Below are 26,798 nucleotides of genomic sequence, written 5' to 3' on the forward strand. Positions count from 1 at the left end.
TTCTTAATTACACTAAATACAATATTTACTTAAGTATGAAAATTCTAATATTAAAGTTTAATACCGGGTGTAATATAAATTCAAAAAATTTATAATAATTAGTATTGAGTATTTTAAAGTATCTAATATATTATAAAAGATGAGATCTTATGAGTATGTAGTTTTTATATGTATACATTATTTATTAACTTAACATTTGTATTAATAAAAAAATAATAATAATGACACATCACATTTGTTGTGTAATATTTTGGTATAATTTTTGAGTTATTTAGCATTTTAAGATTTCTAATACTATATGTAATATTTTATAATTAGTTAGAAGTTTTTTATATTATTTATTAAATGAGATTGGATATTAAAATGTAGCAATAAAGTACTCCTCAGTTATCATTACTCTTGTATTAAATTGGATTAAGACCCTGCTTGCACGAGTAATTCATGAAGTTGGAAAGAGAAGAAAACAACAAAAACTAATTAAAAGAAGAAGAAAAAATGAAATCCAAGATGTCCTTTGCGTATCTTTGGAAACAAAAATATATTGTTAGGCCAAGGTGTCGTTACTCTAAATTACTATATTATATTATATATTTACTATTACTTTTCTTGTTCCATGCAAAAGCTTCTAAATTCTTATATACATACCCTTAAAATTACTCTTATATAAACCACCCCAATCCCAACCATTCTTTACAGCCAACAAACACCATACCCCCAAAAACTCCCTATTATTTCTTCTCTCTCTCTCTCTGCTAGTTAATATTAAAAATGGCTGCAGAGAATGTTTTGATCCAAACATATGCCATGTTCGTATTTCTTATCAGCCGTCTGATCTTCAGCTTTGGAAATAAATCCAAGCCGTGGATTAGTACTACCACGACAACTAATAATAAAGGCCCAACAACCACTCCGCTTTTTCCGAATAATAACAAGGAAAATGGGTATAACCTTCGTAATGACTCAGAAGCCTTAGAAATGGCTTCGAGTGATTACGGAAACATGGTTAGAGAAATCCCAGCAGCCGTTTTAGACCCATCTTCCATAAACGACATAGCCAATTTAATTAAATCCTCAAACAATTCCTCTACCCCTTTCCGCATAGCCCCCAGAGGACAAGGCCACTCCATTCGCGGTCAAGCCATGGCCCAAAACGGCGTCGTTATCAACATGACCGCCTTGAAAGGTCACCGCAACGGTACCGGTATTGTCGTCTCCGGCAACCGTACTGCTTCCGGTTCCGGTTACTACTACTACGCCGATGTCGGTGGAGAACAGCTTTGGATCGATGTCTTGCACGCCACGCTTGAGCATGGACTTTCGCCGGTTTCGTGGACCGATTACCTTTACCTCACCGTCGGTGGGACTCTTTCCAATGCGGGCATTAGTGGTACGGCTTTCCGGTACGGTCCTCAGATCAGCAATGTGTACGAACTTGATGTTATCACTGGTACGAATTAATTACATCACTTAATTAGTTAATTATGTACTTAATTAATAAGCATGAAAATAATTATTTATTTTGACCCAACCCAACACAGCTATATATGTAATTATTAATTATAGGAAGAGAAGACAAGATAGTATCTGTCGAAACTTGGATACAGTCTTTTTTCGACATCTTTACTTCATGTTGGAATGTGCCCCTGTTATTTGGTCCCACGCGTTAAGAAATTTTAGGACACTACTAGTTCACACACTGGTCTTTAATTATATATAATATAAATATAAATAATATATATAGGAGATATGTATGTACGTATATATATGTTTGTGTATATATCTATTATTTTTTAAACGAAAGATAATATTGTATATAATTGTGTACTTATGTTTTCCCAGCTATTTATTATAATAATTAATTATTGTTAGTACTGCACTTACTCTCTAGTAGTACATATATATTATTAAATAACTATTATTTTGTGTGGGGCTATAATAATCTGCGAGATTTGCATGCAATGCGCGCAGTTATATTTTACTTTTTGAGTTTTTGCTTTTCTTTTTTAACTTTGTCACAATTTATATGTTTTGGCAGGGAAAGGTGAATTTGTGACTTGCTCGGCACACAAAAACTCTGAGCTATTTCATGCGGTTCTTGGGGGTTTGGGTCAGTTTGGAGTTATTGTCAGAGCAAGAATCGTCCTTGAGTCAGCTCCTAAGAGGGTATATATTAATTTGCAAAGTAGTAATAAATTATATAATATATTTATTATGAATATTTAGTACAAATGGTAATTAAAATAATAAGGTTTTGAAATATTGGATGTGTGGTGGGTTTATCAGGTGAAATGGGTACGAATGTTATACACAAACTTCTCAGAATTCGCTGAAGACCAAGAACGATTAATCAAAATGAATGACAGGAAAGACAAGAACGCACTTGATTATTTAGAAGGTTCACTACTCATGAATCAGGGCACTCCTGATAATTGGAGATCCTCATTTTTTCCACCCTCTGATCATCCAAGAATAATCTCTAAAGTCACTCAAAACAAAATCATTTACTGTCTAGAAATAGCTAAATTTTACGACGATCGCTCTTCTCAATCCATACACAAGGTACATATATATATATATATACCTACATATTATACATGTGTACAAATATATAGTTATATTAACTAACTGTTAATTTTAATTAATTAATATTAATAGGTGGTTAAGGGATTGACCGAAGGTTTGAGGTACGAGGCTGGATTTATGTTCGAGAAAGATGTGTCGTATGTGGATTTTCTAGATAGAGTACGAAGTGGTGAGCTCAAGCTTCAATCACAAGGACTTTGGGAAGTTCCACATCCATGGCTTAACCTTTTCATCCCAAAGTCAAGAATTGAGGAATTTAACGCTGCTGTCTTTAAGGATATTGTTCTAAAACGTAACATTACAACCGGACCTGTCCTCCTTTACCCCATGAACCGTAACAAGTAATAATTTTTTTAAAAAAAAATTTGTTATTTGAAATTAAATTTATGGTGTAATTACTAGTACTAATAATAATTAATTATAAATTTTGATTACAGGTGGGATGAAAGAATGTCAGCCGTTATACCAGAAGATGAAGATGTGTTCTACACCGTTGGATTTTTGCATTCGAGTGGTTTTGATGATTGGGATTCGTTTGATGAGCAGAACAAAGAGATTTTGAAGTTTTGTGAAGATGCTGGTATTGAGGTTAAGCAGTATCTTGCTTACCATGAAACGCAGGAAGATTGGATTAAACATTTTGGTTCAAAGTGGACTACTTTCAATCAAAGGAAACTTATGTTTGATCCTAACAAAATTCTTTCACCGGGACAGAAAATTTTTACTACTTCAGTAAAATTAATTAGCTGAATATATATATATATATATATATATATATTAAAATACTATATATAATTAATAAATAATTACTATTTTCTAGAAGGGATCGATTAGCAGGGTAGTATCTTATTAATGATCTTGATGTTATTTTGTTCTTTCTCCTTTTTCTTTTAGGGGAGTCAAAATGTTGTAGCTATTATATATTAGCTAGCTGCTATATAGGTAAGTTAGTGTACTTAGCTTAATTACGTTAAGGTAGAATATTTTGTTCACTTTTTGTACATATGGGAATTTGGTTAATATTGGAAAATTATGTGTTTATTGTTGTTTATTATTACTTATTTGTGCTTTTTTATTTTTCTATTTTGTTGCGTCAAGCAAGCATATATAATTACTTTATATACTTTAGTAGGTGGTCCTAAAATATACAAGTGATACTTTTAAATATAAATTCCAATTTAATTAAAAGTTGATCTCCTCTTGAGACGTGAAATAAATATATTGGTTACTGATGTTGTCTTTATTTGACACATTATATAAATGTATATATATATATTATAGCTTATTATTATTTGCATTGCTTAATTAAATATGTTTATTTTTATTTTTGTTATATATATTTATAAAATTTTATAAATTAAAAGAAATTACTTATTAATTTATTAAAATAAATGTATTAATATTATACATTAAACAATATTTATTAATATTGTATGTTGAATATAATTTCAATATTAAAATATCAATAAAAAATAATAATATTATAAATATATATTAATATTTATATGTATTTAAGTTAATATAAGTTCAATTAATTTAAAATAAATAATATTAATATTTTTATATATTTAAATTAATTTAAAATAAATAATAATATTTATATATATTTATAAAATTAACTTTACTAACACCGTTAAATTTAACGAATATTTTTATATTTATAAAATATTTTATTAAACTAACAAAAATTAACTACATTTTATATGTAAAGATATATATTATTTATATACCAATTTGACACATATTTAACATTAAAAAAAAATCAACCAAACATTTCTATTTAAAATGTCATTGCATTGACTAGAATTATTATGGCCTTACCAATTTTGAATCACCTTAGTGATTTCATGCGGCCCACTAAAGATATGATTTTGATAAATGACAAGAATTATGGAATTCTATCCTAAAACTAATTAGTGACAGGTAGAGAGAATAATTCATATTTTTATAACTGTCTCCTTACTTTTACATTTAATTTACGTGAGATAACGTTGTTCAATACACATTGTATTTTAAATTAAAAACAAATGTTAAAGGGCATCAGTGGTGCGTAGCAGCCTCCTACATGTCAGTATCGTTATTGGTTCAACTAAGTATCGGGTCTATATAGCTTAATGTAATAACTTTGAGAGAGTATCACTAATCAATCGTAAGACAACACGTCTAGAAAATGCTAAGTACCATTGGTGCCTAATAGCACTATTCTAAGTTAAATAATGTTAGATTAGATACTAAATTAGTATTGTACATACATGTAACTGGTGCATGTACTTTTAAAAAAAATGTAAAAAAGTTAGAAAATGAAGAGGAGAAAGTTCCTTTTTTATTTTTTTATTTGTAAATATCCAAAGTTCGATTCTTCTTAATTAATTAATTAGTCTAATAACTTATAGCTAGCTACTGTTAATTTGTCGTATATCATTACAATTTTATCTAAACAACTTTAACTAGTTTAATATATATTGGGTAGAAAAAATGTCATATGGACGATAATAGAAATAAAAATTAAAGATTAAGCATATTAATAAAACAAGAGTACTACTGTTCTTTCCACAATGGGTAAATTTTGTGTTCAGTGCATGTGTGTGTAGATTCTTACAAACAATTTTATTACAGCCCACTGGTTTTTACTTTGCTTGATTTTACCACACATGAGAACATCATATATTAATTAATCATGAGATGGTCTCATTTGGGTACCCAATTTGTCAAAATTTGTTGGTGGGGGGTATGTGTTTAGACTTAACAAAATCTAAGCTTTGATTATATAATATAATTAAGTACTTGTTAAATTAATGTTAATACCAGTTAGGTGAGATCAAAAGTCATTATATATGAATAAGATTGAGCCAATTATTTATACAGTAAGAAAGTACTATATCACATATATTAATTCAAAGGTGCAATCAATTAATTATATAGCTATAATCCAAAGCCAAACTTTTGTAGATTCATCAAAGATTGGCCAAAAAAGACAGCTTAATTTAGAAATTGATCTTAGCTATGGCAAACAGAATGTCTTGAATTTTTATTGCAGCCTCCAGGCAACAAGGAGACACAAAAGTAGCAGCCACTATCATTTTTTTTGACTTTGCATCTTCGCTCATTGTTTATTTAACCCACTTATTTATTTTTTTTTTCTTATTTCTTTATTGGTCTAGAAAATAAATAAAAACCGCTTATTTATACATTTATATTTATATATTTATATATAAATTAACTTGATAATGAAAATATTAAAGCAAACTTATATTGTCAATAGAAATGATTATACATATTTATATTCTTTCACTTTTTCATACACCTTTTAACACTTATTGCACGTGGTCATGAATATATCTCGAAACATAATCCTGTGGCCTATATGTAGCTAGCCACTAATAATTGTATACAAAGCACAATCTTTTTTCCTATATACACAATAATTAGTGTATAGCTTCATTATCATACCTATATCCCGGCTGAGACGTACATAAAAATATATACTCTTTATTATTATTAGTTTTTGTGTAATTAATTAATTGATTAAAACTGGACAAATTAATATAAGCTTGCCTTTAATTAGTTTGCTTAAGCTTTCTCAGTTGGCAGGCTATGATTAGAGTAACCCAATAAGTTCATCGAAAGAATTAATTAAGCTAGGACCCAGATCTTAGCTAGCCAGCCACTAACTTTGTTACTTTCTTCATGTAAATATAACATATATATAATATACTAGGGGACATAGAATAGCAAGTGTGATCATATGAAGTGTTACATATACAAATAATTGATATCAAGTTAAAATAAATAAAGGAAAATAAGTATATATATAAATATTTAAACTTTGCGGCCAAAAGATACAGCAAGATATATAGGGCTATATAGGAAAAATGATGAATGAAACTTTATAATATGCACGTTCATGAAGCTCATATAACAAGTTGCAGGGAACTAGGAGACATGAAAGTTTGTTTTAGCCCCCACCTATACAACTTTTGCTTTTTTATCTTGCTAATCAAAATTTATCATCATTACTAGTATATAATCACACTCTTCTTTTACGTGTATAAATAATTAAAATTAATATTTGTTAATGAGATTTTGGTAGACAAGATCCGAATATTCATTTCACATACACTACTGCAGATATTATTCTAGGTTCACATGACAAGAAACACGTACTGACATCTAATGTAGTTTGTGTCTCTCTAATTCACGACACCCAACTTGCCCAGAGTACTTTCCCCCCACCTTCTCTCTTTCTCTCTCTATGTTTTTCCTATACAAAAGCAAATATTACTTGTAGAAAAAGTCTACTCTCCATTATTTACTTCAAACTCCTTAGAATCGAGTCCAATATAACTCCTTAGTCCTTAGAGGGCTTAACTTTTTCAAGACCCTGTTTTATCATTAGGGGTAAGTTGAAAAATGCCTCTTTTATTAATCAAATAATCAAATTTACCTCTAATTTTGTATTTATTTGAAACATATCTCTTTTTATATGTATTGTACCCAAAATACCCTGACATAAGAGAGTCACATGGAGAGTATCTTGAAGTGACAGGGGCAAAATTGGTACAATGTTTAAAAAAAGAGGTAAAAATGATAGACTTTAAAAAAAAGGGTAAAAATAAAAGAGGACAATATAAAAAGGGTATAGAGTGTAATTTCCTCTTATTTATCTCATTACTGGGTTGAACCCAATCATATTGCTACTGGTTGGCCCATTACAAGTTACGTACAGAGAAATGGGGTACTATATACAGAAACTGAATAGTTTAACAACAACAAAAAAATATATATATATAAAAATAATTAAAAAAATTATAAAAAATAGAGTACAGAATTTTAATTATTTTTATGATTTTATTTATTAAAAATACCATCGTATATATTACACTCTTGTTATTTTGTTATCTATATGTCGTTTGAATAATATTTTACTATTACTTTTATGTAGTTTTTTTATTATTTTCGTGTGTTTATAAAATATATTAAAAATATAAAAAACAAAAAATTGAACTTAAAAATATAAATTTTTTACAAAAAAAAAAAAAAAGTATTATATGTAATTCTTTATTATTATTATTATTATTATTATTAATTATTATTATTATTATTCAAATGTCAAGTGTAATTTTTATCATTCCATGGCTAAAAAGATTGGACTTACTCCAATAATTTAGTACACTTCAATGTTCAATCTATTATATAAACAAGGACTAAATTTTGTCCACAGATAAATACAGTTTGTATTTACATTTTTTTTTTTTTTTGGAACAAAAAGCTTGCATATTTATTGAATAAGGAGTGCATGTGTATGTATAGTTAGTTTATTAGAGTAAATAAACCCTCGATCAAGTAATAATGTAGGTTCCTTTTTCATTAAGAAATGAAAAGTAAATTAACTAAAGCCAAAAAATATCAACATAAAATGAAATAAAAATAACACTTGTGAGATGAAAAAATTTACTTACAAAAATATCAATGATATGAAAGAAAAAAAAAACGATTTGAGAATTGTTATTCTTAAAATGTGAACACCATACGATTCTAATATAAATGATAAATAGTTTTTTTATATTACTTATTATGAACTAATAAAATATATATAAATTTTGACAATAAATTATCCCAATATTAATATTGACATTTTATGGTTCCTTAGCAATTAACATATATATGATTGTGATTTGTGAACTTGAAAAGAACTTTGTTGTTGGTTGTTTATTTGGTGTAAGTTGAAAAATATCTTTTTTATTAATCAATTAATTAAATTTACCTTTAATTTTATATTTATTTGAAATATACCTCTTTTTATATGTATTGTACCCAAAATACCCTAATATGAGAGAGTCACATGGAGAGTATCTTGAAGTGATAAGAGCAAAATTGGTACAATATTTAAAAAAGAGGTAAAAATGATAGACTTTAAAAAAGAAAGTAAAAATAAAAGAGGACAATATAAAAAAAAAGTATAGAGTGTAATTTTTTCTGTTTTTATTTTCTAGTATTGTTTGGACATGTAATTTTTTGGCCCATAACGAGACAAGTGTTTTCTCCTAATCGGTATGTTTGTTTGGAATTTGTATGTTTCTTCCAAATTGTAAACTTTTAGATCTACTAAAAACAACAAATAATATGGGCCTGACTTTGTTATTGGGCTTGACCCAATAAGATTGTTAGCTTTAAGGTAGGCAAAGGAGGTATCTATCACCATTGCCATGGCGCTCTCCCCGTTTTCACTGAATCCATCAACTTCTTTTTCTTCCTCGTCGTCCTCATCATTATTATCATGCAATTTCATTAAAACTCAGTCACTGCATCTTCTACTTCTCCATTCCCAAACTCACACCTCCATTGCTTACAGAGCTTTAAAGTTCAGAACTTGTTGTGCTCAGCGGGCTGTCCAAGTTGATACCTTGCAACAACCCGAACGAGTTGAAGTAGCGTTTGAGACCGCGAAGCAGAGGAAAAAGAGGAAGCCCAGGCCAAGCTTTTTAGAGCAAATTCAGTATAAATGGTCTGCGAAACCTGGGTCTCTGAGACAGAAATTTCCTTGGCAAGAACAGAAGGAAAAAGAAGATGAAGAAGCTAAGGAAGAGGATAAGGAGAATGTGAGTGAGCAGTTTACTGATGATGCCTATGAAATTGAGCCGGAAAATCAACCATCGTTGAGTGACTCAGTAAATTTTGCTCGGCCGAGTAGTGTTATTTCGGCTCCCTGGGATCATGGAAAGAAACCCTTTAAACGCGAGGCTAAGCCTGAGACTGAAATCCCGGAAAATGGTGAAGGGTTCAATGAACTTAAAGATGATGATGTTAAGAAACCCAGTGGCATATTTGAAAGAGAATTTCAATACGGCAATAATGGTGTTGAAAGACCCAGTAGCATAATTCAGAGAGAATTTCAAGCAACAAGTGATGGAATTTCAAAGGAGGAAAAGACGGTTTCAATGGATGTTGATAAAACTCTTTATGGGAATGGAGAGAATGTGAATTTGATTGACTCTGATTATGATTCTGATGATTCGGTATTGGAACTGAGGGAAGGAGACAAGGTGAATAGGAGAAGGAGTAGCACGGTAATGGCGGAGAAAATGCTTCCCGAACACGAACTTAAGAGGCTCAGAAACGTTTCTTTGAGAATGCTGGAGAGGACAAAGGTGGGAGCTGCAGGTATAACACAAGCTTTGGTGGACGCCATTCATGAAAAGTGGAAGTTAGATGAAGTGGTGAAGTTGAAGTTTGAAGAGCCTCTTTCCAGTAACATGAGAAGGACACATAAAATTTTAGAGGTTAGTTCCTTTTGGTACTTTTGGCATAAATTTCTTGTAGATTGATTCTTATGTTACTTAGAAAGTCATAGTAATCATTTTGTACTTCAAATTACGAATCCAATGGAGTTTTGCATTTTACAAAAATGGAGTCTATAGTAACTTATGTAGGCTATCCATTGTTCATTGTCAGACTAAAACTGGAGGTTTGGTTATATGGAGATCAGGCAGTTCAGTAGTCTTGTATAGGGGAATGAACTACAACTTACGTTGTGTACAATCATATACCAAACAAATAAAGATGTATTCACACACGTTGCCATACTTAGAAGAAGGTGTCACAAGTGATCCCATACACGATATACAAGAGAAGGATTCAGTTAAAACTAAGGATTCAGCAAAGGGTCTGCCTGAAGGAGATATCACAGACTTGAATGATCTTAACCAGTTCTTAGATGAGCTAGGACCACGTTTTATCGATTGGTTAGGTCGTGAGCCGCTCCCTGTTGATGCCGATTTGCTACCTGCAGTGGTTCCAAACTATAAGCCTCCATTCAGACTTCTCCCTCATGGAGTAAAACTTGGTCTGCGAAACAGGGAGATGACAGCATTTCGTAGGATTGCAAGAACAATTCCTCCACATTTTGCTTTAGGTACTAAATACTTGCATCATGTAATTGTATTTACAGATTTGATCAATTCTCCTTATGTATTTTGTATGTTATAAATTGTCATAGGGAGAAACCGAGAACTACAGGGTTTGGCTCGGGCTGTGGTGAAGCTGTGGGAAAGGAGTGCCATTGCTAAGATAGCCATCAAACGAGGTGTACAAAATACATGTAATGAGAGGATGGCGGAAGAACTCAAGGTGAGGTGTAGGTGTATGTATACCATCATAACTGCTATAAAATCTAAACATTTTCTCCAAGAAAATTTAGTCTAAGCTGGTTTTCATGTTTTAATTTTTTGAGCACTTTTAATGAAACCAATTTATATTCCCCGGAAGCTGCTGCTACTGACTAACACATCACTGCTGAATGTGAAGCCTTTTCAGTTTTTATACTCATAACAGATTGACCATGACTTACCCAAATAAAAATAATTAAAAAAAAAGGGGGTGTTAATCTTTTATCCTAAAGCTGTCTAACCCTATGATAAATTGGGTTCTGAACACTCCTGTCTGGTTGTTCTTCTTGCTTATGACTCTTCTTGTTTTGATTGCAGACGTTAACAGGCGGAACAGTACTTTCTAGAAACAAAGATTTTATCGTCTTTTACAGGGGAAATGACTTCTTGCCGCCTGTTGTAACGCATGCCTTGAAAGAGAGGAGAAAGCTAAGAGATCTTGAGCAAGACAAGGAAGAACAGGCCCGAAAGATGGCCCCAGCCTTCATTGAGTTGAAAAGCAAAGTTTTATCTGACCAATTGGTTGCTGGAACCCTTGCAGAATCAAAGGCAGCAATTGCCCGCTGGGGTAAACAGCCAAACAATGCGGATATTAAAGAAATGATAAAAGAATCAACTTTGGCAAGACGTGCATCCATACTCAGACATCTTGAGAAGAGACTATCTCTTGTAAGTGACTTGCTGACAATTGTTTTGCAAAACTCTATGAGAACCCATAATTTTCTATCGATTTCTAACTTTTAACATATTTATAATCGTTGATGGTCTTAGGCAAAAGGGAAGCTAAAAATAGCTGATAAAGCTTTAGCAAAGGTGCAGAAAAATTTGGATCCATCGGAGCTTCCTGATGACCTGGAAACCTTAACTGATGAAGAGAGATTTTTGTTCCGCAAGATGGGTCTGAGCATGAAACCTTTCCTGGTTCTAGGTAAGATTAATTGCTATGATTCTGAACATAATGGTTCTCTTGAAAAATATGCAAACATCTGGGTTGCGTTTTCTCAGGAAGGCGAGGAGTTTATGGTGGTACCGTAGAGAACATGCACTTGCATTGGAAATATCGTGAGTTGGTGAAAATCTTTGTGAGAGGAAAGAGTGTAGCACAAGTAAAACACATTGCTATTTCATTGGAAGCTGAGAGCAAAGGGGTACTAGTATCTATAGATAAAACTACGAAAGGGATCGCAATTATTGTCTATCGTGGGAAGAACTATCAGTCCCCTCTTACTTTTAGACCTAAGAATTTATTGACAAGAAGGCAGGCATTAGCTCAGTCAGTTGAACTGCAAAGACGAGAGGTGACAACATATATTTCAACCATGGTGTTTAGGTCTTAACTTTAGTTCAATTCAAAATATTCTAATCTGATTGTAATTTATCATACCAGGCATTGCGGCATTACATCTCAGACTTGATGGAGAGGATTGAGTTAGTGAAGTCTGAAATGGTAAAGATAATTTACTGGCTCACAAGAACCTAGGTTTGGTTTGATAGAACCTTCCTTACAGTAATTTTTATTTGAAATCCAGGTGGAAGAAACAAGAAATGGGAACATGACTGATGCTGAAGACTCGTTGCAGAAAACAGAGGAATTTTCTCTGTCATCCGAAGAAGAAGAAACAGAGGTTCTATGATCTTTTTTATGTTATATTTTACCTTTAAATCACGTATTAAGTGGCTTAGTTTTTCTTCTTAATTTGAATTTGTGAACCAGGATGATGAGGGGGATGAGCCATATCTTGAGCCATATGACTGTGCTGCTGATGATGATGAGGATTACTACAATGAACATGAGGAAAGTTAAGTAATTTCATGGTTTTGCCAACTGACGACTCATTTGGAGATTGAGGAATTGCATTTGATCTCACAAAATAGCAATGGTGAATCTTACAAGATAAAGAAAGCTCGCTCTCATTACTGGAGCTTTCAAATCAGATCATCAATGATCAGTAGTTATCACTTATCTGACTCGGGTTCTTGGCATGAACGTGGTATAGTGGAGAAGAAAGCTAAAGCCTAAAAAGCAGGCAGGCTCCATTTAAAGGGGAGATGGATATTCAGGATAAGGGAGATGGATATTCAGGATAAGATTATCTGCCGAGCTATGGTACTTGTAAATCTTTCAGGAGAAAAGGTTACAGATACAGTGAGGTGATTTCCATTTATAGCTTTCAATCTGAGCTGTGATTAGAAACTGTGTAGATTGTAATTTTATTTATTTATTTTTTTTGATAGAACAGATTGTAATTTAAAACACAGTACATTATATATTAAGCTATACCATCAGCCTTTTTTTATTTTTTTTTTCTTGTTCTTCATTTATTTTTTTCTTGAAAGCCACTACAAGAACTTGCAATACACCATCCTCATTTTGTGTCAATTAAAATTCTACACATTCTATAAGCGTGAGAAGGGTTGCCTCCATATTGACACCAAGTACTGATGAATGTACCACTGTCCAAGAAAAGATGCTACATATTATTCACATACTAAATTTTTATTTATTATTATTTAAAAAGAAAAATCACAAGTTTGTGCAAATAATTAGGTTCATAGTTTTTACTCCAATTTTGACATAAGTCGTGAAGTAAGGGTAGTGTAATTTTTCTTCAGTAAAAAATTTGAAAAACATTTTGGATCCCAAGAATCAGTTTTAAATCAATAGCTTATAAGTAACTTTTCGTTACATTATGCACTTTTTTACAAGGAAGACATATGGGTCTTTGTAGGAATTTCGTAAACTATTTTAATTTTAAAAATAGCTTCTCGAAAGTTCTTTTGAAAGAAGCTACAAATATTAAATTTTTCTAAAAGAGCTTCTAATTTAAAAAACGACTTTTTTTTTTTATCCAAACACTAAGAATTTTTTTAATTCTAAAAGCTAAAAAAGAGTTTATAGAAGTTAAGCCAAACGGGACCAAAATCTCACAGTTCATAAACACTTCTAAAGAGAGCTTTACATTATTAAGTTACTATTCATGTCCATTTGATACAATGATATCATACCATGAAAAGCAAACATGCTCTTTAGCATAGAATATATTGGTAAAATTTTAATGTTCACCGTTCTATCTGACAATGTTTGATAGAAAGAAGAACCTAGCTAGAAGCAGCCTTGTCCTGCTCCAAGGATGCCTTTATGAACTCTAAAACTATTGAAGCTAATTCAGCTTGGTGGTTCGAGTAACCATGGTCAGCTCCTTCCACAATGCGTAATTTGTGGTTTGGTATTATCTTGGCGAACTCATATGCATCTTGAACTGGAATGATCTCGTCCCCTGTTCCGTGGACTGTCAAGACCCTGAAAATACATATAACAAATTTGATGAGAAAAACAGATATATAGTAACATAATATGATGATAGCTAATCAAGGTTGCCAAATTGTGTCAAACTAGATTATGATAATGAGCTTGATGATTCAGGAAATTCAAGACTACTTTAATAACCTGCAATCTTTGTCGATTTGAAGACATGCTGCGTGCATATCAGTATTCAGACGATCCATCACACTTTCCTTGGTCACACGATAACTGCCACCACCTACACACAAAAAAAGAAAGAAAGAAAGCTCTAATCAGAATGTCCAGGAAAACAAGTACCCACCACAGATTTCCCATTTCTTTCTAATACAATTCTTAGTACACTCTTGAAAAAGTGAGCAAATTACTTTTCTCATCTTTGACGTCAATATATCCACTCTCCCCAAGTTTTTGCATGATATCTGCTCCAAAGCGTTCTGCAATGCCACTCTTTAGATCATAACGCCCAGAAAGATTGACAACCGTGCGGATATCATGATATTTTGATGCATACATGAGAACCGCATCACCTCCTGCAATGACAGACTTTGGTAAACATACTGTATCATGGGGGTGGACAAGTTACATAACACATTGAATTATATGTATTAGTGATTGCCTTCATGTTTATCCAATCTGAGCAAACACATTGAAACAGAAATGAAAAATAAGAAAGTACACAGTTTTACATCATCTAGATTGTAATCTAGTAATCTACAGCTGCTATTCATCCACCACTTAAAAGTTTTTCATTTAGAAGCTAGTGTAAGACTAAGATGTTGCAAATTACTTCCTCTTTCCACAATACCGAAAGGTTTCACAGGACTAAAACGTGCACCTTTACTATGTCCAACAATTCCAGCTATTACGCGATTAGCTGCAGAAAAGTGCTCAATTACAGAATGCAAATCATCAGCTTCTCTCCCATAGTATGCAAACTCAAATGTACCTTCACTTTCCCTGCAAGGCATACACAGCATAAGCAATTACGCAATCCATAGTCAAATACAAATATATGGAACCCTTTTCCAACATCCACAATCGGGCTACAACACAAACCCAATCTAATGAAAAGGTAGTTTGATAAGGCCCAACTTAGTTTTTGATATGTACTATATAGCTCACCACCCTGCTTTGACTAGGAAAATATATCAAACCTGTGATTGTGAATCTTTCAAGTTTGGAGTTTCATCTATAGTTTTATTTTCGTGAAAGAACAAAAAGAATGTTGTTAAATAATCTCATTCAGTGAAGTCCTTTTAAATCTGTAATAGTTCTATTTACAAATTATAAAACAACTGATTGGTTATATAGAGTATAGACCCGAAGAAAATACATATACATCCAATGAATAATTATTTTTTTTTGCTGGAACGATATTGTTCATTCAAAACAAGAAATATATGGCACTCGTCAAATTGCAATTGCATTACAAAATCTTTACCCATTTCCAGAAAAGTCAAAACGAAAAGCACTGATTCCTTCATTTTCCAATGCAGCAGCCAAGTTCACCTGTATTCTACCTTCCTGTAGGATAAACAGATTCTTTTAAGCTTAACAATCAAACAGTCAATTAGTTTTATCATGAGTGGTAATTGGTAAATTTTCAATAGATGAATGTCTCCAATATAATAAACTTTTCAAGAACTAAATAGCTTTGAAAAAACAGGAAAAGAGGACAAGCATTATAAAGCAAGAATAATAATAATTAAAAAAAAAAAAAAACTAACCTTAGTGCATCGAAAACCATGGCAAATGATTACAATCTCCAAAGATCCAGTTTCATGCAATAAGCCCACCAGTTTTTCCCCATACTTGTTTGGTACTATCACTTTGTGTTGTTGAACCACTACATAGAACAATTCACAAAGCAGTAACAAATTTAAAACCATTATTTTGGATAAGCTAACACAGAGTAACAAAACACTCGATTAAAAATAATTGCACACATATGAGGCTCAGGACTATTATAAAGTCAACACCGTTTATGTATCTGAATTGAAACTAAAATTAAGCATTTTGAGTGTTATTCGGAAAACCCATATCAGATTCGCGTAAAAGAGACCTGAATCAAGCGGAGATACTCAAAAGCCAGTTTATTCATAATGGTTGTTGCAAGGAAATGGAGAGTTTTTGTTACCTGTGTTTTGTGCAGCCTGGGCCATTCTTAACCTTCTGGAAATATGTTTGGGTGGTGAGAAAAGTGGAGATTGGTGAGACTAGTAACTGAACATGAGAATAGTGATCGTGAATATATTGCAATAATCCTTGACTAAAGTTTTTTTTTTTCAGATGGTACCATTTAATATTGTAGTATTTAAGGTCCGAATTATATATTTTTAATAATTAAAAATAACTTTCTATCAAAAAAAAATATTAATTAATTAAAGGGATAATTACACTATACACCTACTTTTACATCTTAATGTTAAAAATAACTTAATTTAAATTAATCACTAATCTTATACCGTATTAACATTTATACTAACAACTGCAACTTTTATTTTTGCTAGATGCTGCCTGCCACTTCTTCTTCTTCTTCTTTTTTTTTTTTCTTTTCTTTTTTAGCCATTCTCCCCCTTTTATATATATTGATACATATTATATTTTTCCTTTATCTCTATTTTATATCTAATTTAAAAATTTATACTGCTCAATTAAATTTAAAAAAGTTACAATCATGATTGCATGTAGTCAATTTAATACGTGGAAAATATACAATTTATCATTTTCTAAAAGTAAAAGAAATATTTGAGTTACATTTACACTACCAATCATATACTAATTAGTTACCATTAGATTATATTATCTACAGTAGATATTTTTATTTAAACTGGATCATTTTATAAAAAATAACCAATTAGTATATTATTGAAATCATAATTAATTTAAATATTACTATAAAATATACTAAATAATATTATTTTATATCTATGCTTATTTGTTATACTATATGAAAACTAGTTAGTTTTTACTGTAAACTTAAAAGGTAACTAAAAATATAACTTAAAAATAACTAATTAGCAATTTAAATATTTAGTAAGCTTACCAATAAGTTATATGCATTTTTTTTAACTTTATTGTAACTTATTAGTTTATTAAATAATCTAAGAAACATAAATATTTTAATAAAGGTAAAATAAAAAAGTAACGTAAAAGTATTTAAAATAATAAATTAATTTAATATAATCTAAAAATAAACACATAAGTTTCAAAGTAATAAAAATGTATATAAAATAATTGGTAAACAAAAATAGTAGTTTATTATATCATATGACAACCCATTAGTTTTAAAAATAAACTTTAAGATTACCCAAATGTATTTTAAATAATAAGATAACACAATATAGTTTAAAAATAGCTACTTGATTATTAAGATGTTTATAGATAAGATTTTAGAGGTAACCAAATTATATAATTTTAAAATGAATTTTTTTTACGTAAAAGTAACTAATTCGTTTTTTATCAGCATCATAAGTAACCAAAATGTTACTTTTAAAAACTCGGGAAAATAATAAAAAATGGAATTTGGAATTAATTTTGTTTCTGGCATATTATTTTAGAATTAAGGTATTTTTTAATGATGTGGCAAGATATTATTGTAATTGAGATTTATTAAGGTATTTTTATAAATAATTTATATTTTAAGTATATAATTGAAAAAATCCCTTAATTAAATGTATATATATAAAAGAAAATTAATATTATTTTGGAATTATTTTCTTTTGTTAAATGATTTGTTTGTTTGGACACTGTATTTTATTTTTATTTTTTTTGTGGGAAAATCTAAATTCTTTCATTAAAATGAGAAAGGCCTCAGCAAGAAACAAAGTCTGAATTACATACGATTTGACAAAATCGATGCATTTTCATAAGATAAAGAGCCTCCTTAGGTAGCCTAAGAGCATTAGTATTCCACTTCCGACTACAATTGAAACTGCATTTTTTAAAGTGAAATATAATAGGAAAATTTATGTATCATAATTTTTTAAAGGAATGTTCTGGTAAACCAGATATCTGTTTTGGTATTCAAAGATTTTTATAATCATATATTGTACTTGTCTGGAATTAAATTCAGAAAATTCTAAATTATGTATGTGTCAAAAATAAAATTCAAACAAATATTAACCACGTATAAAAAAAAATAATTGCTAAAGTAATAAAATATTTGAATCTTATTTTTTACACAGTAAATCATGATGCTCTCACTGTTCTTTTCAAGCAAACTCCGAGCTTGATTGTGAACTCAAGAGAAAAGAGTAGTAAATAAACCTAACCAGAGGCATCTAGCTTTGTTCAGTTCTTCTTCTACAGGGAATCTTTAATGAACTCTGTAACGATTGAAGCTAACTCAGCTTGATGATCGGAGAAACGATGATCAGCTCCTTCTACAATCTGCAATTTGTGGTTTTTTATTATCTTGGAGAACTCTATTGCATCATCAACAGGAATGGTTTTGTCAGCTGATCCGTGGACTGTCAGGACCCTGAATCAAACCATTTTTTTTATCAAAAAAAGAAATAGTAAGTTTATTAATAGTCAATAAAAGAGGTTTGAATGCTAATATATATTATAGAGCATCATGGGGTGTTAGAAACAAGATATCATTATTATAATGAGCAATAGTTTTGAAGTGAAAAATTCTTATTTATTTGCACTAACTAGTGTTCGGATGTCAAATAACAATGCAGAGTCTAGATTTTGATCACCTGCAATCGTCGCTGATCTTAAGACATGCTGAGTGGATATCAGTATTCAGACGATCCAACATACTCTTTTCAGTCACTTGGTAACTGGTTCCTACCATGAAAGAGTGTCATCAAGAAAATGGTCCAATTAAGTACCACAAGACCTAGCTAGTATCAAATTCCACAAAATGGTTACCTCTTCTATCTTTGACCTCAATGTATCCTTTCTCCTTTAGTGTTTGCATGAAATCTTCTCCAAAGCGTTCCGCAATGCCTCTCTTCAGATCATAACGCCCACAAACATTGACAACAGCACTAACATCAGTATATCTTGAAGCATACAGAAGCACCGCATCGCCTCCTGCAATTATGGATTTCAGTAACATACTTTTCTTAGAGAAAATTTCACATGAAAATGTATAGAATAGACTAAGGTGAACTCTATATATCTTTGCTACTAAGAAAAGATACTAATACCTCATCCAATTATGAAATCTTGTTCCTTATTTCATTAAAAGATTACCAAATTAAGATGAAGACTAATCATTGCACCTTTACTATGTCCAAGAATTGCACTGATGGTGCGGTTGGCTCCAAAGAAATGTTCGATTACAGAACGTAGATCATCAGCCTCTCTCTGATAGTTCCCATACTCAAAGGTACCTTCACTTTCCCTACAAATCAAAGATACCACAACAATGAACACTAAATGAAGTATGTACATTTGGAATTCATGTACCAACACCTGCAAACAATTATGGGTCAACCCCAGTTTTGATATGTAATAAAAGAGCCACCTCCATCACCATTGATTAGATGCAAAATTAATTTACATCTAGGGAATGTTTGATCAATAAATGAATTCTAATGTATGATAATTCTTGCAAAACATAATTAAATATTCTACTAATCCAAAGCCAGTCAAGAATCAAAGAGATTTCAACTAAAGTAAGACTAGTTTACTTGCTTATTATTGCTATAGCCAAATATCTCAGAATTTACAAATACATAATGTTTGTATAATTGAGATTATTGTTTCACTTTGTCATGTCAACAACTTACCCATTTCCAGCAAAGTCAAAACGGAAGGAGCTAATTCCTTCCTTTTCCAAAGCAACAGCTAAGTTAAGCATCATTGTATTTTCCTACAGTTGAAAAGGAAACAAATATTAATAAGTTCTAAAACTTTTCCAGAATGTATACAACTTAGATATTTGCTATTCCCATGAGAGGTTATCTATCAATTTAACAATATGATGAATGTGTACACAATCATTAAACTATATTGTTGAAATATACATGAAACTTTAGTAGTACTCTGTAGCCACTACTCTTCTCTCTCAAGCTAGAATTAATAGTAAAGGAAACAGCTAATTTATACATTAGAAATACTAACCTTTGAGGATCGAAAACCATGGCATAAGATAGCAATTCCCTCAGATCCAGTTTCATGAAATAAGCCCACTAGTTTTTCACCATATTTGTTTGGTACGACCACTCGTTCAACCACTAGAGAGAGCAATTCCAAACTATATTAGGTGCTAATTCTAATATTTGAAACTGAATTCAACAAAACCCATATCAGATTAGAGCCGTAGAAGTTTAAATCAAGAAGATAGACCATCAAAATCCTTAGCAATGGAGAATATTCTGACCTGGGGTTTGTGCAGCCCGGACCAATGGGGCCATCCTTAACCTGAAGAACGTTCTGGTTCTGGGACTATGTTTGGGTGGTGAGAAAAAGTGAAGCTGGGGACAAGAATAGTTTAGTGAGTGGAAGTTGTTGTTGTTGTTGTTGGGAGGACATGAATATGAATATGGTAGTGACAGTGTCAGTGATGAATGAAAACTGTACAACTGAGTTCCCATTCCTGTCCTTTCCCGCTAACCAAACTTGTCTTTCCGAAAATGTTTTAAGAGACTGTGAGTTCCTCCATAGCCATATCCTTACATTTTTCTTTTCATAATCCTAAGTAACTTCACACCATCCATGGCCTCTCCTATCAGATAATATTTAACACTAATAAACCACACTAATTACTTCATTTGCACAACTTATTAAAAGATATCTTCATTTTTTTTATCTGATAGGCAGTAAGTTAATTTAAACATTACACCAAATTTTACAACATTTTCAAACAAGTGCACCATTCTAAATTAGTACTTACTTGATTACTTTACATTCGTTAATTTTATATTATATAATCTAACAGTAATCAGGCCGCGCTGCTTGCGGTTATTTATAAAAAATTTAAATTACATAATTGAACAATTAAATTATATTAAATAATTTTAAATATATATTTAAGTATAATTAAAAAATAATGTATATAAAGAATTTTAAAGCTATGTTTGGAAGGATTTTAAAAAAAAAAAATAGAAAAAATGTAGGAAAAAAATTGTGAAAAATTGTGAAAAATAATAATAAATTCTCATATTTAATATGAAAAAAAAATTAAAAAAACACTCAATTCAACAAAATTTTCATATCAAGCTTAAAAAATTAATTTATTTTTTTGTTCTCTAAATTTTTCTCTTACATTTTCTCTTTCTTTTTCTTTTATCACCAAAATTACACTTCTAAACATATAGCCGAAAGAATTCTAAAAAAAAATAATCATCACAAAAATTCTTATATCTATTCTATATAAAGTGTGCCTATATAACTGAAATTTTTAGTTTATGAGAAATTCATGGGTAACTTTTTATTTTTATTTAATAAAATAATAAAATATTATTTATATATAATAAAATAATAATAAAACAAATCTATTAATATTTGAATTGATATTTGAACTGATATTAAATATTCGAGAATCACAACCCATTTAAAAAGAAAACAACCGCATATCTCTCTAACAAACTTTATATGGATTAAAGTTTTCTATTAAAAAATAACAATTTATAGCATGCCAACTCATAGAATCCCCAATTTATATCACATGAAGCCACCGTATATCGCATGAAGTTTAAAATGACGAGGAAGAAGGTGAGAGATGAAAATCAAAATCATCTTCAACCATATCTGCTTTGGCGAGCAAAGTGGGACTCTATAGGTAATAATATGTTTGTTATCTTTAGAATTTCATGTTTTTGTACCGAGTAGGGATTGAAAATCTGATTGATGGTTACACTTGGCAGCCATCTATATGCAAGAGTTCTTGTTGTTAGTAAGATATCTCTACCAAACTATAGATTTGATCTGGATGATAAGCGTCCACAGAGGGAAGTATTTTTCATAATTTTTTTTTCTTTATTATGATGCTTGATTAAAGATTCAACAAAATTAAAGATTAAAGATTATTTGGAGTGCTGGTGTTATATTGTACATTCCTCTTTGGTGTTCCACCATTCTGGGGAGGTATTTTTTTATTTTTTTTTATTTTTTTTTTCAGAACTGAAGTTTGTTTTTGTTTAACTTTGTTCTAGGATATAAGAAGTTTGGAGTTACATATTTTTAGCTTTGTTAAGAATTAAGATTAGTCTGCCCAAATTAATGAATTATATTGCAGAGGTGTAGTTTTAAATTAATAAAATAATTTTACCTACCTTTCATAAGTAGATTTTTTAATTAAATTAATTATTTACACCATGTCTTATCATCTTAAATGAAAATAAATAACTATTTGCAGGAATACTGCCATTTTGTCGACACTATCATATACAATTTATTCACAGAAAAATGGACAATCCAATTATATGCAGACTCAGCTAGAATGAAAAGTGCAAAACACAAACATTACACTATTGTCTCTGTCGAAGCAAAGGATGATTAAAATCCACCCATTAAGAGTATCTTTATTTTTCTTATCTACAACTTTTAGGCATATATGTTATCTTTAATTATTAACAATTTAGAGATTAATTTTTAATTTTCTTTTTTATTTTACACACATTTAAGCTGTGTTTGCTTTAGTATTTGAACATTAATTTTTAGTTTATTTCTGAATTATCTTAAGAACATATTACAGTTAAATTATCAAGCATTCTTAAATACTAATATATTGCATTCAGTATTTACTTTTAATTGTCAACATTATAAATTACATTATTTAGATTTACATAATAATAATCACTTAATAACTAATAATATTTTTTTTTCAATTATTAATTGTATCACTTTTAAATAAAGTAGATTATACCTAACATAAAATTTAATAGACGTGCCTCGCACGTAATTTTTTACTAGTATATATATATATATAAAAAAAAAAGCACGCAAAGAAATATATTCAAATAATTGTCATCACCGTATTTCACTACTATATATATTTGAAATTAATATTATTACCATGTCTCACTTGTAGTCATCATTAATATCATTCTCAGTAGATTTGCTCTATACATAAAATAAATCAAACAATAATCGGTAAGTATTCACTTTTACAGGTAAGTGAATCATTAATTATCAATATTATATACGGTTATATAGTTTATTTAAAAAAAACTTTTAATTATTAGTAATCTCTAATTAAATAAAATAAAAAAATAATTAATTAATAATCTCTAATTAAATAAAATAGAATAAAAAATAAGAGAATTTAAAGTAGAATAAAAATTAAAAAAAAATGAGAGAATTAAAAAGAGAATAGATAGAATCATATACTATAGATTACAGGTGATCAAAGATAGAAGTTTGAGAGGGCATGAAAGAAGCTTTGTAGAGAGATTATTTTGATTGAGGGGCTGCCCCTTTGTTTTTGTACAGTTTTACTGAGTTGGTGATTAATGAAGTATTCTTCTTGATCAAAAAAAAAAAAAGAATAGATAGATGTTTTTTTAAAAGAAAATTTTAATTAATTAATGATCTCTAATTAAATAAAGTAGAATAAATTTTTAACTAACTAATAGAAGCAAAAAATATGATTCTTCGATATAGTTTATTAAAAATGTGTTGAACACTACAAACCAAAAAACCTATATAATGTGAGTAACATAGGTGAAAACTATATTTTAACTTGTAAATTGAAAGGAAAAAAAAAAGTTTAAAGTCGTTATCATCATTGTATTTCACTTATAGTCGTCGCTATATTAAAGTCGTTGTCACCACCGTATTTCATTTATAGTTGTCACTATATTCAAAATCGATGTCAACTACTATATTCAAAGTCATTATCATCATTGTATCTCACTTATAGTCGTTAATACATTTCAAATTGTTATCATCACTGTATCACTAGTAATCGCTACTGTTGACCGAGATTTTCGGCAACTATTAAAATATGATTATAATAAAGAGCTGTAAGAAAGTGAGATGAAGATTTTTACGTGGTTGGGGCGTTAATGAGCCTTAGTCCACGAGTCTTTGTTATTAATGGATGTATTTAATACAGATTCCACACTTGAGAGAATGTCTTTCTCATAAATACAAAGAATGTTCTTGGTGAGTATTTTCTCTTCTTGCTCTTTTGCAAAACCAAGATTCTCTCCCCCATTAAATGAGCTTTGAGGGGGTATTTATAGTGTTTTGGTGGGGTAATCCCTAGAATTGTTCTTACACATGTATCTGTAAGTATCCATAAAGTTGGGCATTTCCAATGAACATACCATGGGTGATGCATGGTCAAATCCCTAGGTGCCGTAGGGTTTTTATGAAGAATGTCCTTTTTGCCTTGTGATTGACGTGACTCTTCGCAGAGTAGCCGTCGCTAGAATTAAATGATCATTACTGTAGCGCTGCTGTTTGGGGGTTGTGCCGTCAGACTTTATTGCGTGTTACAGTCCCAACACGCTTCCTCCCATGCGGCATTAAATGCGACTTGATTGCTCGAGAGAGATCTGACACATCCCGGAGAGGCTTCACGTCATGCGAGCTTCCCGGAGTACCTTGTACTCCGGGTGCCTTCTCCGGGACCCACGCTAACTGCGCTTCCTTGTGGCGCACAAAGACTTATCAAATGTTTACAGGTTATCTGATCCACGTGTCCTAATTCGACTAGTCCACGTATTTTGGGCGAATTCAGGGGCAACATTTACCCCCCAAGCCTTGTTTACTTAGTAAAAATAAACCAAGGCTTGCTTAAGTGCCTCCGGTCGACTCCTCGTTTCCCTGGCTCAAGCCTCGAGCGCGTGGGGGCACATTTAATGATGACATTTAATGCAGCGATTCGCCTTTTGCAGGAATGTCTCCAGCCGCCTCCTCGGTCTTCTGACACGAGCTTGGGGCGCGTGAAGGCGTGTCTAATGATGGCATTAAATGCAGCGATCCGCTTTTGCAGAGGTCGATTCGTTTCACGCCCTTTGATTGATGCGGCGCATTAATGGTGTCAGACGGATACTCAAACGTTTCCACCGCCTTTATGGCAGATTGATCTGATCCGTTGATTTTTCGAGAATTCGAATCGTGCATCTCCCCCACCCTGCGATTGGTAGGTGATGACGCCCGTTCCTCATGCGTTTTTGCCTATAAAAGCCATCACCTTTCCTTCATTTCGGTTACTTTCCATTCCTTGCCATTTCTGCTCTAATTTCCCAGAGAGAAAATTCCCCAAAGTAGCACGAACTGTCTTAACACTTAGACACTTCTTTCAGTTTTCCAGTGTTTGACTTCGCCAGTTCTTCTCAACTTTCACTTTACCACATTCAGTACCCCCAGTTCAACGATCTACTGTAAGTTTCTTGCATCCTTAGATAACATGCTTATATTTACTTCGTTCGTTTTCTGGGTTCGTACTTAGAGATTTCTGGGTGTGTGAGTGTTTAAGTTCTTCGAGTTCTGTTTTATGTTTACTGCGTTAGTTGTAGAATCGCCATTATCATGCCTCTGTTGTAATCATACAGCTTTGTTGAAGAGAGCCATGCGTTCTTCGTTCAACAGTTGCTTAGGGCATAGAATGGTTTTTCTTCTTCTTTTTTTTTTTTTTTGTCTTCTGTAAAACCTCTTTCTGCGATTTCACTGCACCCGACACTTGTTCAGGGAATCTCTCTAGGGTTTCCCATGTGACACGTGCCCGGAGGGGGCCTCTTTCCAGCGGTTAGGGGACCCCCACTCCCTTTTTCTTGACTTAGGGTTTGGTATGGGACCTAACTGCTGGAATTTTTTTTTCTTTTTGTTTTTCTCAGAACACAAAATGTTTGCATCTGGCTCAAAATCTTCGAAGAAGAAGGGAAAAGACATGGCCACGCTGGAGGAGGTTTCCCTGGGACCTGTTGCCCAGGAGGGGTATAAATCCCGTGCGACTGGGTGGGAAGCGGCTGAGCTTCGATCCACCTTGACTTGTCCTCACCAGCTGGAGAATATTATAGAAGTCGCTGGGATCAAACCCTCCACCTCAGGGACCTATCACCGGCCTCCTCGTGACTCGGAGACGCCTAATCATAACTATGATGGCTTCGGGGCTTGGAGTCAGACTCATTTGATGGCCGGTGCCATGCTCCCGCTCCAAGATTACTTTGTTAATTTCCTTGTATTTGTCGGCCTTGCGCCATACCAACTCATTCCTCAAGCTTACCGCCTGCTCTCAGGCTTATTTATTTTTTACACCGCCCGCGGCTGGGGGTCTCCCAGCCCGGCGGAAATTTTATATTTTTATGAACTTGTATCCGTCCCCAAGAAAGGGGACAAACTTAAGGATGGTTTTTATGGGTTCCGGATCCACCCTGCTAACGAGGGAGTGGTTCCGTATAATAGGCAGACTCACGTTAAGGAGTACCGCCACCGCTTTTTCTTCTCTTCCGGGTTCAGGGCCGTGGACCACCCGGAGCTTCTCACGGAGTGGGTGCGGATCCCACCTTACCAGCGGACGCTTCCCACTCAGGCTTTCCTTCGAAGGGCCCAAGCCTTTGCCTCCTATGACCGCGCCGATCTTGATGTCGGGGGCCTAGTCACCACGGAGAATTGTAGGAAGGCTAAACTTATCCTTTCTCACCAATCCGTGGATGACTCCAACCTCTCACGGGTCATCTGCCCCAATGTGAGGGCGCCGGTTGCGGAGAAGGCCTTCCGGGACGAGCTTATTGCCACGGCAGAGAAGAAGTACCAAGATTATCTCTACCGGAAGGCCCAGGAGAAAGCATACTCTCAGGCTCAGGCTGCCTCTGGGAGAGGACTCCGCGTGGGGA

At 32.0% G+C, this 26,798-nt stretch overlaps 4 protein-coding genes across 4 annotated transcripts; 2 read left to right on the forward strand and 2 right to left on the reverse strand.

The window, feature by feature from the left end:
- The first annotated feature begins 578 nt into the window (after window positions 1-578).
- LOC115704143 (cytokinin dehydrogenase 3) lies at window positions 579-3,640 on the forward strand. Its single transcript, XM_030631360.2, has 5 exons — window positions 579-1,447; window positions 2,036-2,163; window positions 2,284-2,559; window positions 2,656-2,924; window positions 3,021-3,640. The coding sequence occupies exons 1-5, from the start codon at window positions 769-771 to the stop codon at window positions 3,331-3,333; spliced, it is 1,665 nt and encodes a 554-aa protein (XP_030487220.2). The 5' UTR covers window positions 579-768; the 3' UTR covers window positions 3,334-3,640.
- A 5,132-nt stretch (window positions 3,641-8,772) lies between these two features.
- LOC115705826 (CRM-domain containing factor CFM3, chloroplastic/mitochondrial) lies at window positions 8,773-13,045 on the forward strand. The gene is made up of 9 exons (XM_030633269.2): window positions 8,773-9,863; window positions 10,036-10,495; window positions 10,580-10,710; window positions 11,067-11,417; window positions 11,520-11,676; window positions 11,754-12,046; window positions 12,136-12,195; window positions 12,278-12,373; window positions 12,463-13,045. The coding sequence occupies exons 1-9, from the start codon at window positions 8,790-8,792 to the stop codon at window positions 12,550-12,552; spliced, it is 2,712 nt and encodes a 903-aa protein (XP_030489129.2). The 5' UTR covers window positions 8,773-8,789; the 3' UTR covers window positions 12,553-13,045.
- A 617-nt stretch (window positions 13,046-13,662) lies between these two features.
- LOC115705640 (uncharacterized) lies at window positions 13,663-16,445 on the reverse strand. Its single transcript, XM_030633041.2, has 7 exons — window positions 16,190-16,445; window positions 15,780-15,898; window positions 15,494-15,576; window positions 14,888-15,009; window positions 14,418-14,582; window positions 14,197-14,290; window positions 13,663-14,049 (listed from the first exon to the last, which is right to left on the reverse strand). Exons 1-7 carry the CDS (start codon window positions 16,212-16,214, stop codon window positions 13,848-13,850), a joined length of 810 nt encoding a protein of 269 aa, XP_030488901.2. The 5' UTR covers window positions 16,215-16,445; the 3' UTR covers window positions 13,663-13,847.
- A 1,728-nt stretch (window positions 16,446-18,173) lies between these two features.
- Window positions 18,174-20,767, reverse strand: LOC115705639 (putative uncharacterized protein YDL057W). The gene is made up of 7 exons (XM_061104974.1): window positions 20,393-20,767; window positions 20,134-20,246; window positions 19,800-19,882; window positions 19,290-19,411; window positions 18,934-19,098; window positions 18,759-18,849; window positions 18,174-18,535 (listed from the first exon to the last, which is right to left on the reverse strand). Exons 1-7 carry the CDS (start codon window positions 20,604-20,606, stop codon window positions 18,358-18,360), a joined length of 966 nt encoding a protein of 321 aa, XP_060960957.1. The 5' UTR covers window positions 20,607-20,767; the 3' UTR covers window positions 18,174-18,357.
- Window positions 20,768-26,798: the final 6,031 nt, after the last annotated feature.

Source organism: Cannabis sativa, chromosome 1 (genome assembly GCF_029168945.1).
Source record: "Cannabis sativa cultivar Pink pepper isolate KNU-18-1 chromosome 1, ASM2916894v1, whole genome shotgun sequence".
NCBI classification, from domain to species: domain Eukaryota; kingdom Viridiplantae; phylum Streptophyta; class Magnoliopsida; order Rosales; family Cannabaceae; genus Cannabis; species Cannabis sativa.

What these genes read in the sequence shown, in the direction of transcription:
- LOC115705640 (XM_030633041.2), bottom strand. Translation starts at nt 16,214, where the DNA reads ATGGCCCAGGCTGCACAAAACACAG. An exon ending in CCAGGCTGCACAAAACACAG is followed by an intron (nt 15,899 to 16,189) that starts GTAACAAAAACT and finishes TGTTCTATGTAG; the next exon opens with TGGTTCAACAACACAAAGTG. An exon ending in CAAATCGACAAAGATTGCAG is followed by an intron (nt 14,050 to 14,196) that starts GTTATTAAAGTA and finishes ATGTATTTTCAG; the next exon opens with GGTCTTGACAGTCCACGGAA.
- LOC115704143 (XM_030631360.2), top strand. Translation starts at nt 769, where the DNA reads ATGGCTGCAGAGAATGTTTTGATCCAAACATATGCCATGTTCGTATTT. An exon ending in TTGAGTCAGCTCCTAAGAGG is followed by an intron (nt 2,164 to 2,283) that starts GTATATATTAAT and finishes TGGGTTTATCAG; the next exon opens with GTGAAATGGGTACGAATGTT. An exon ending in CTTCTCAATCCATACACAAG is followed by an intron (nt 2,560 to 2,655) that starts GTACATATATAT and finishes TAATATTAATAG; the next exon opens with GTGGTTAAGGGATTGACCGA.
- LOC115705826 (XM_030633269.2), top strand. Translation starts at nt 8,790, where the DNA reads ATGGCGCTCTCCCCGTTTTCACTGAATCCATCAACTTCTTTTTCTTCC. An exon ending in GGATGGCGGAAGAACTCAAG is followed by an intron (nt 10,711 to 11,066) that starts GTGAGGTGTAGG and finishes TTTTGATTGCAG; the next exon opens with ACGTTAACAGGCGGAACAGT. An exon ending in AGTTAGTGAAGTCTGAAATG is followed by an intron (nt 12,196 to 12,277) that starts GTAAAGATAATT and finishes TTTGAAATCCAG; the next exon opens with GTGGAAGAAACAAGAAATGG.
- LOC115705639 (XM_061104974.1), bottom strand. Translation starts at nt 20,606, where the DNA reads ATGGGAACTCAGTTGTACAGTTTTCATTCATCACTGACACTGTCACTA. An exon ending in TGAGGTCAAAGATAGAAGAG is followed by an intron (nt 18,850 to 18,933) that starts GTAACCATTTTG and finishes CTTTCATGGTAG; the next exon opens with GAACCAGTTACCAAGTGACT. An exon ending in AAGATCAGCGACGATTGCAG is followed by an intron (nt 18,536 to 18,758) that starts GTGATCAAAATC and finishes GGTTTGATTCAG; the next exon opens with GGTCCTGACAGTCCACGGAT.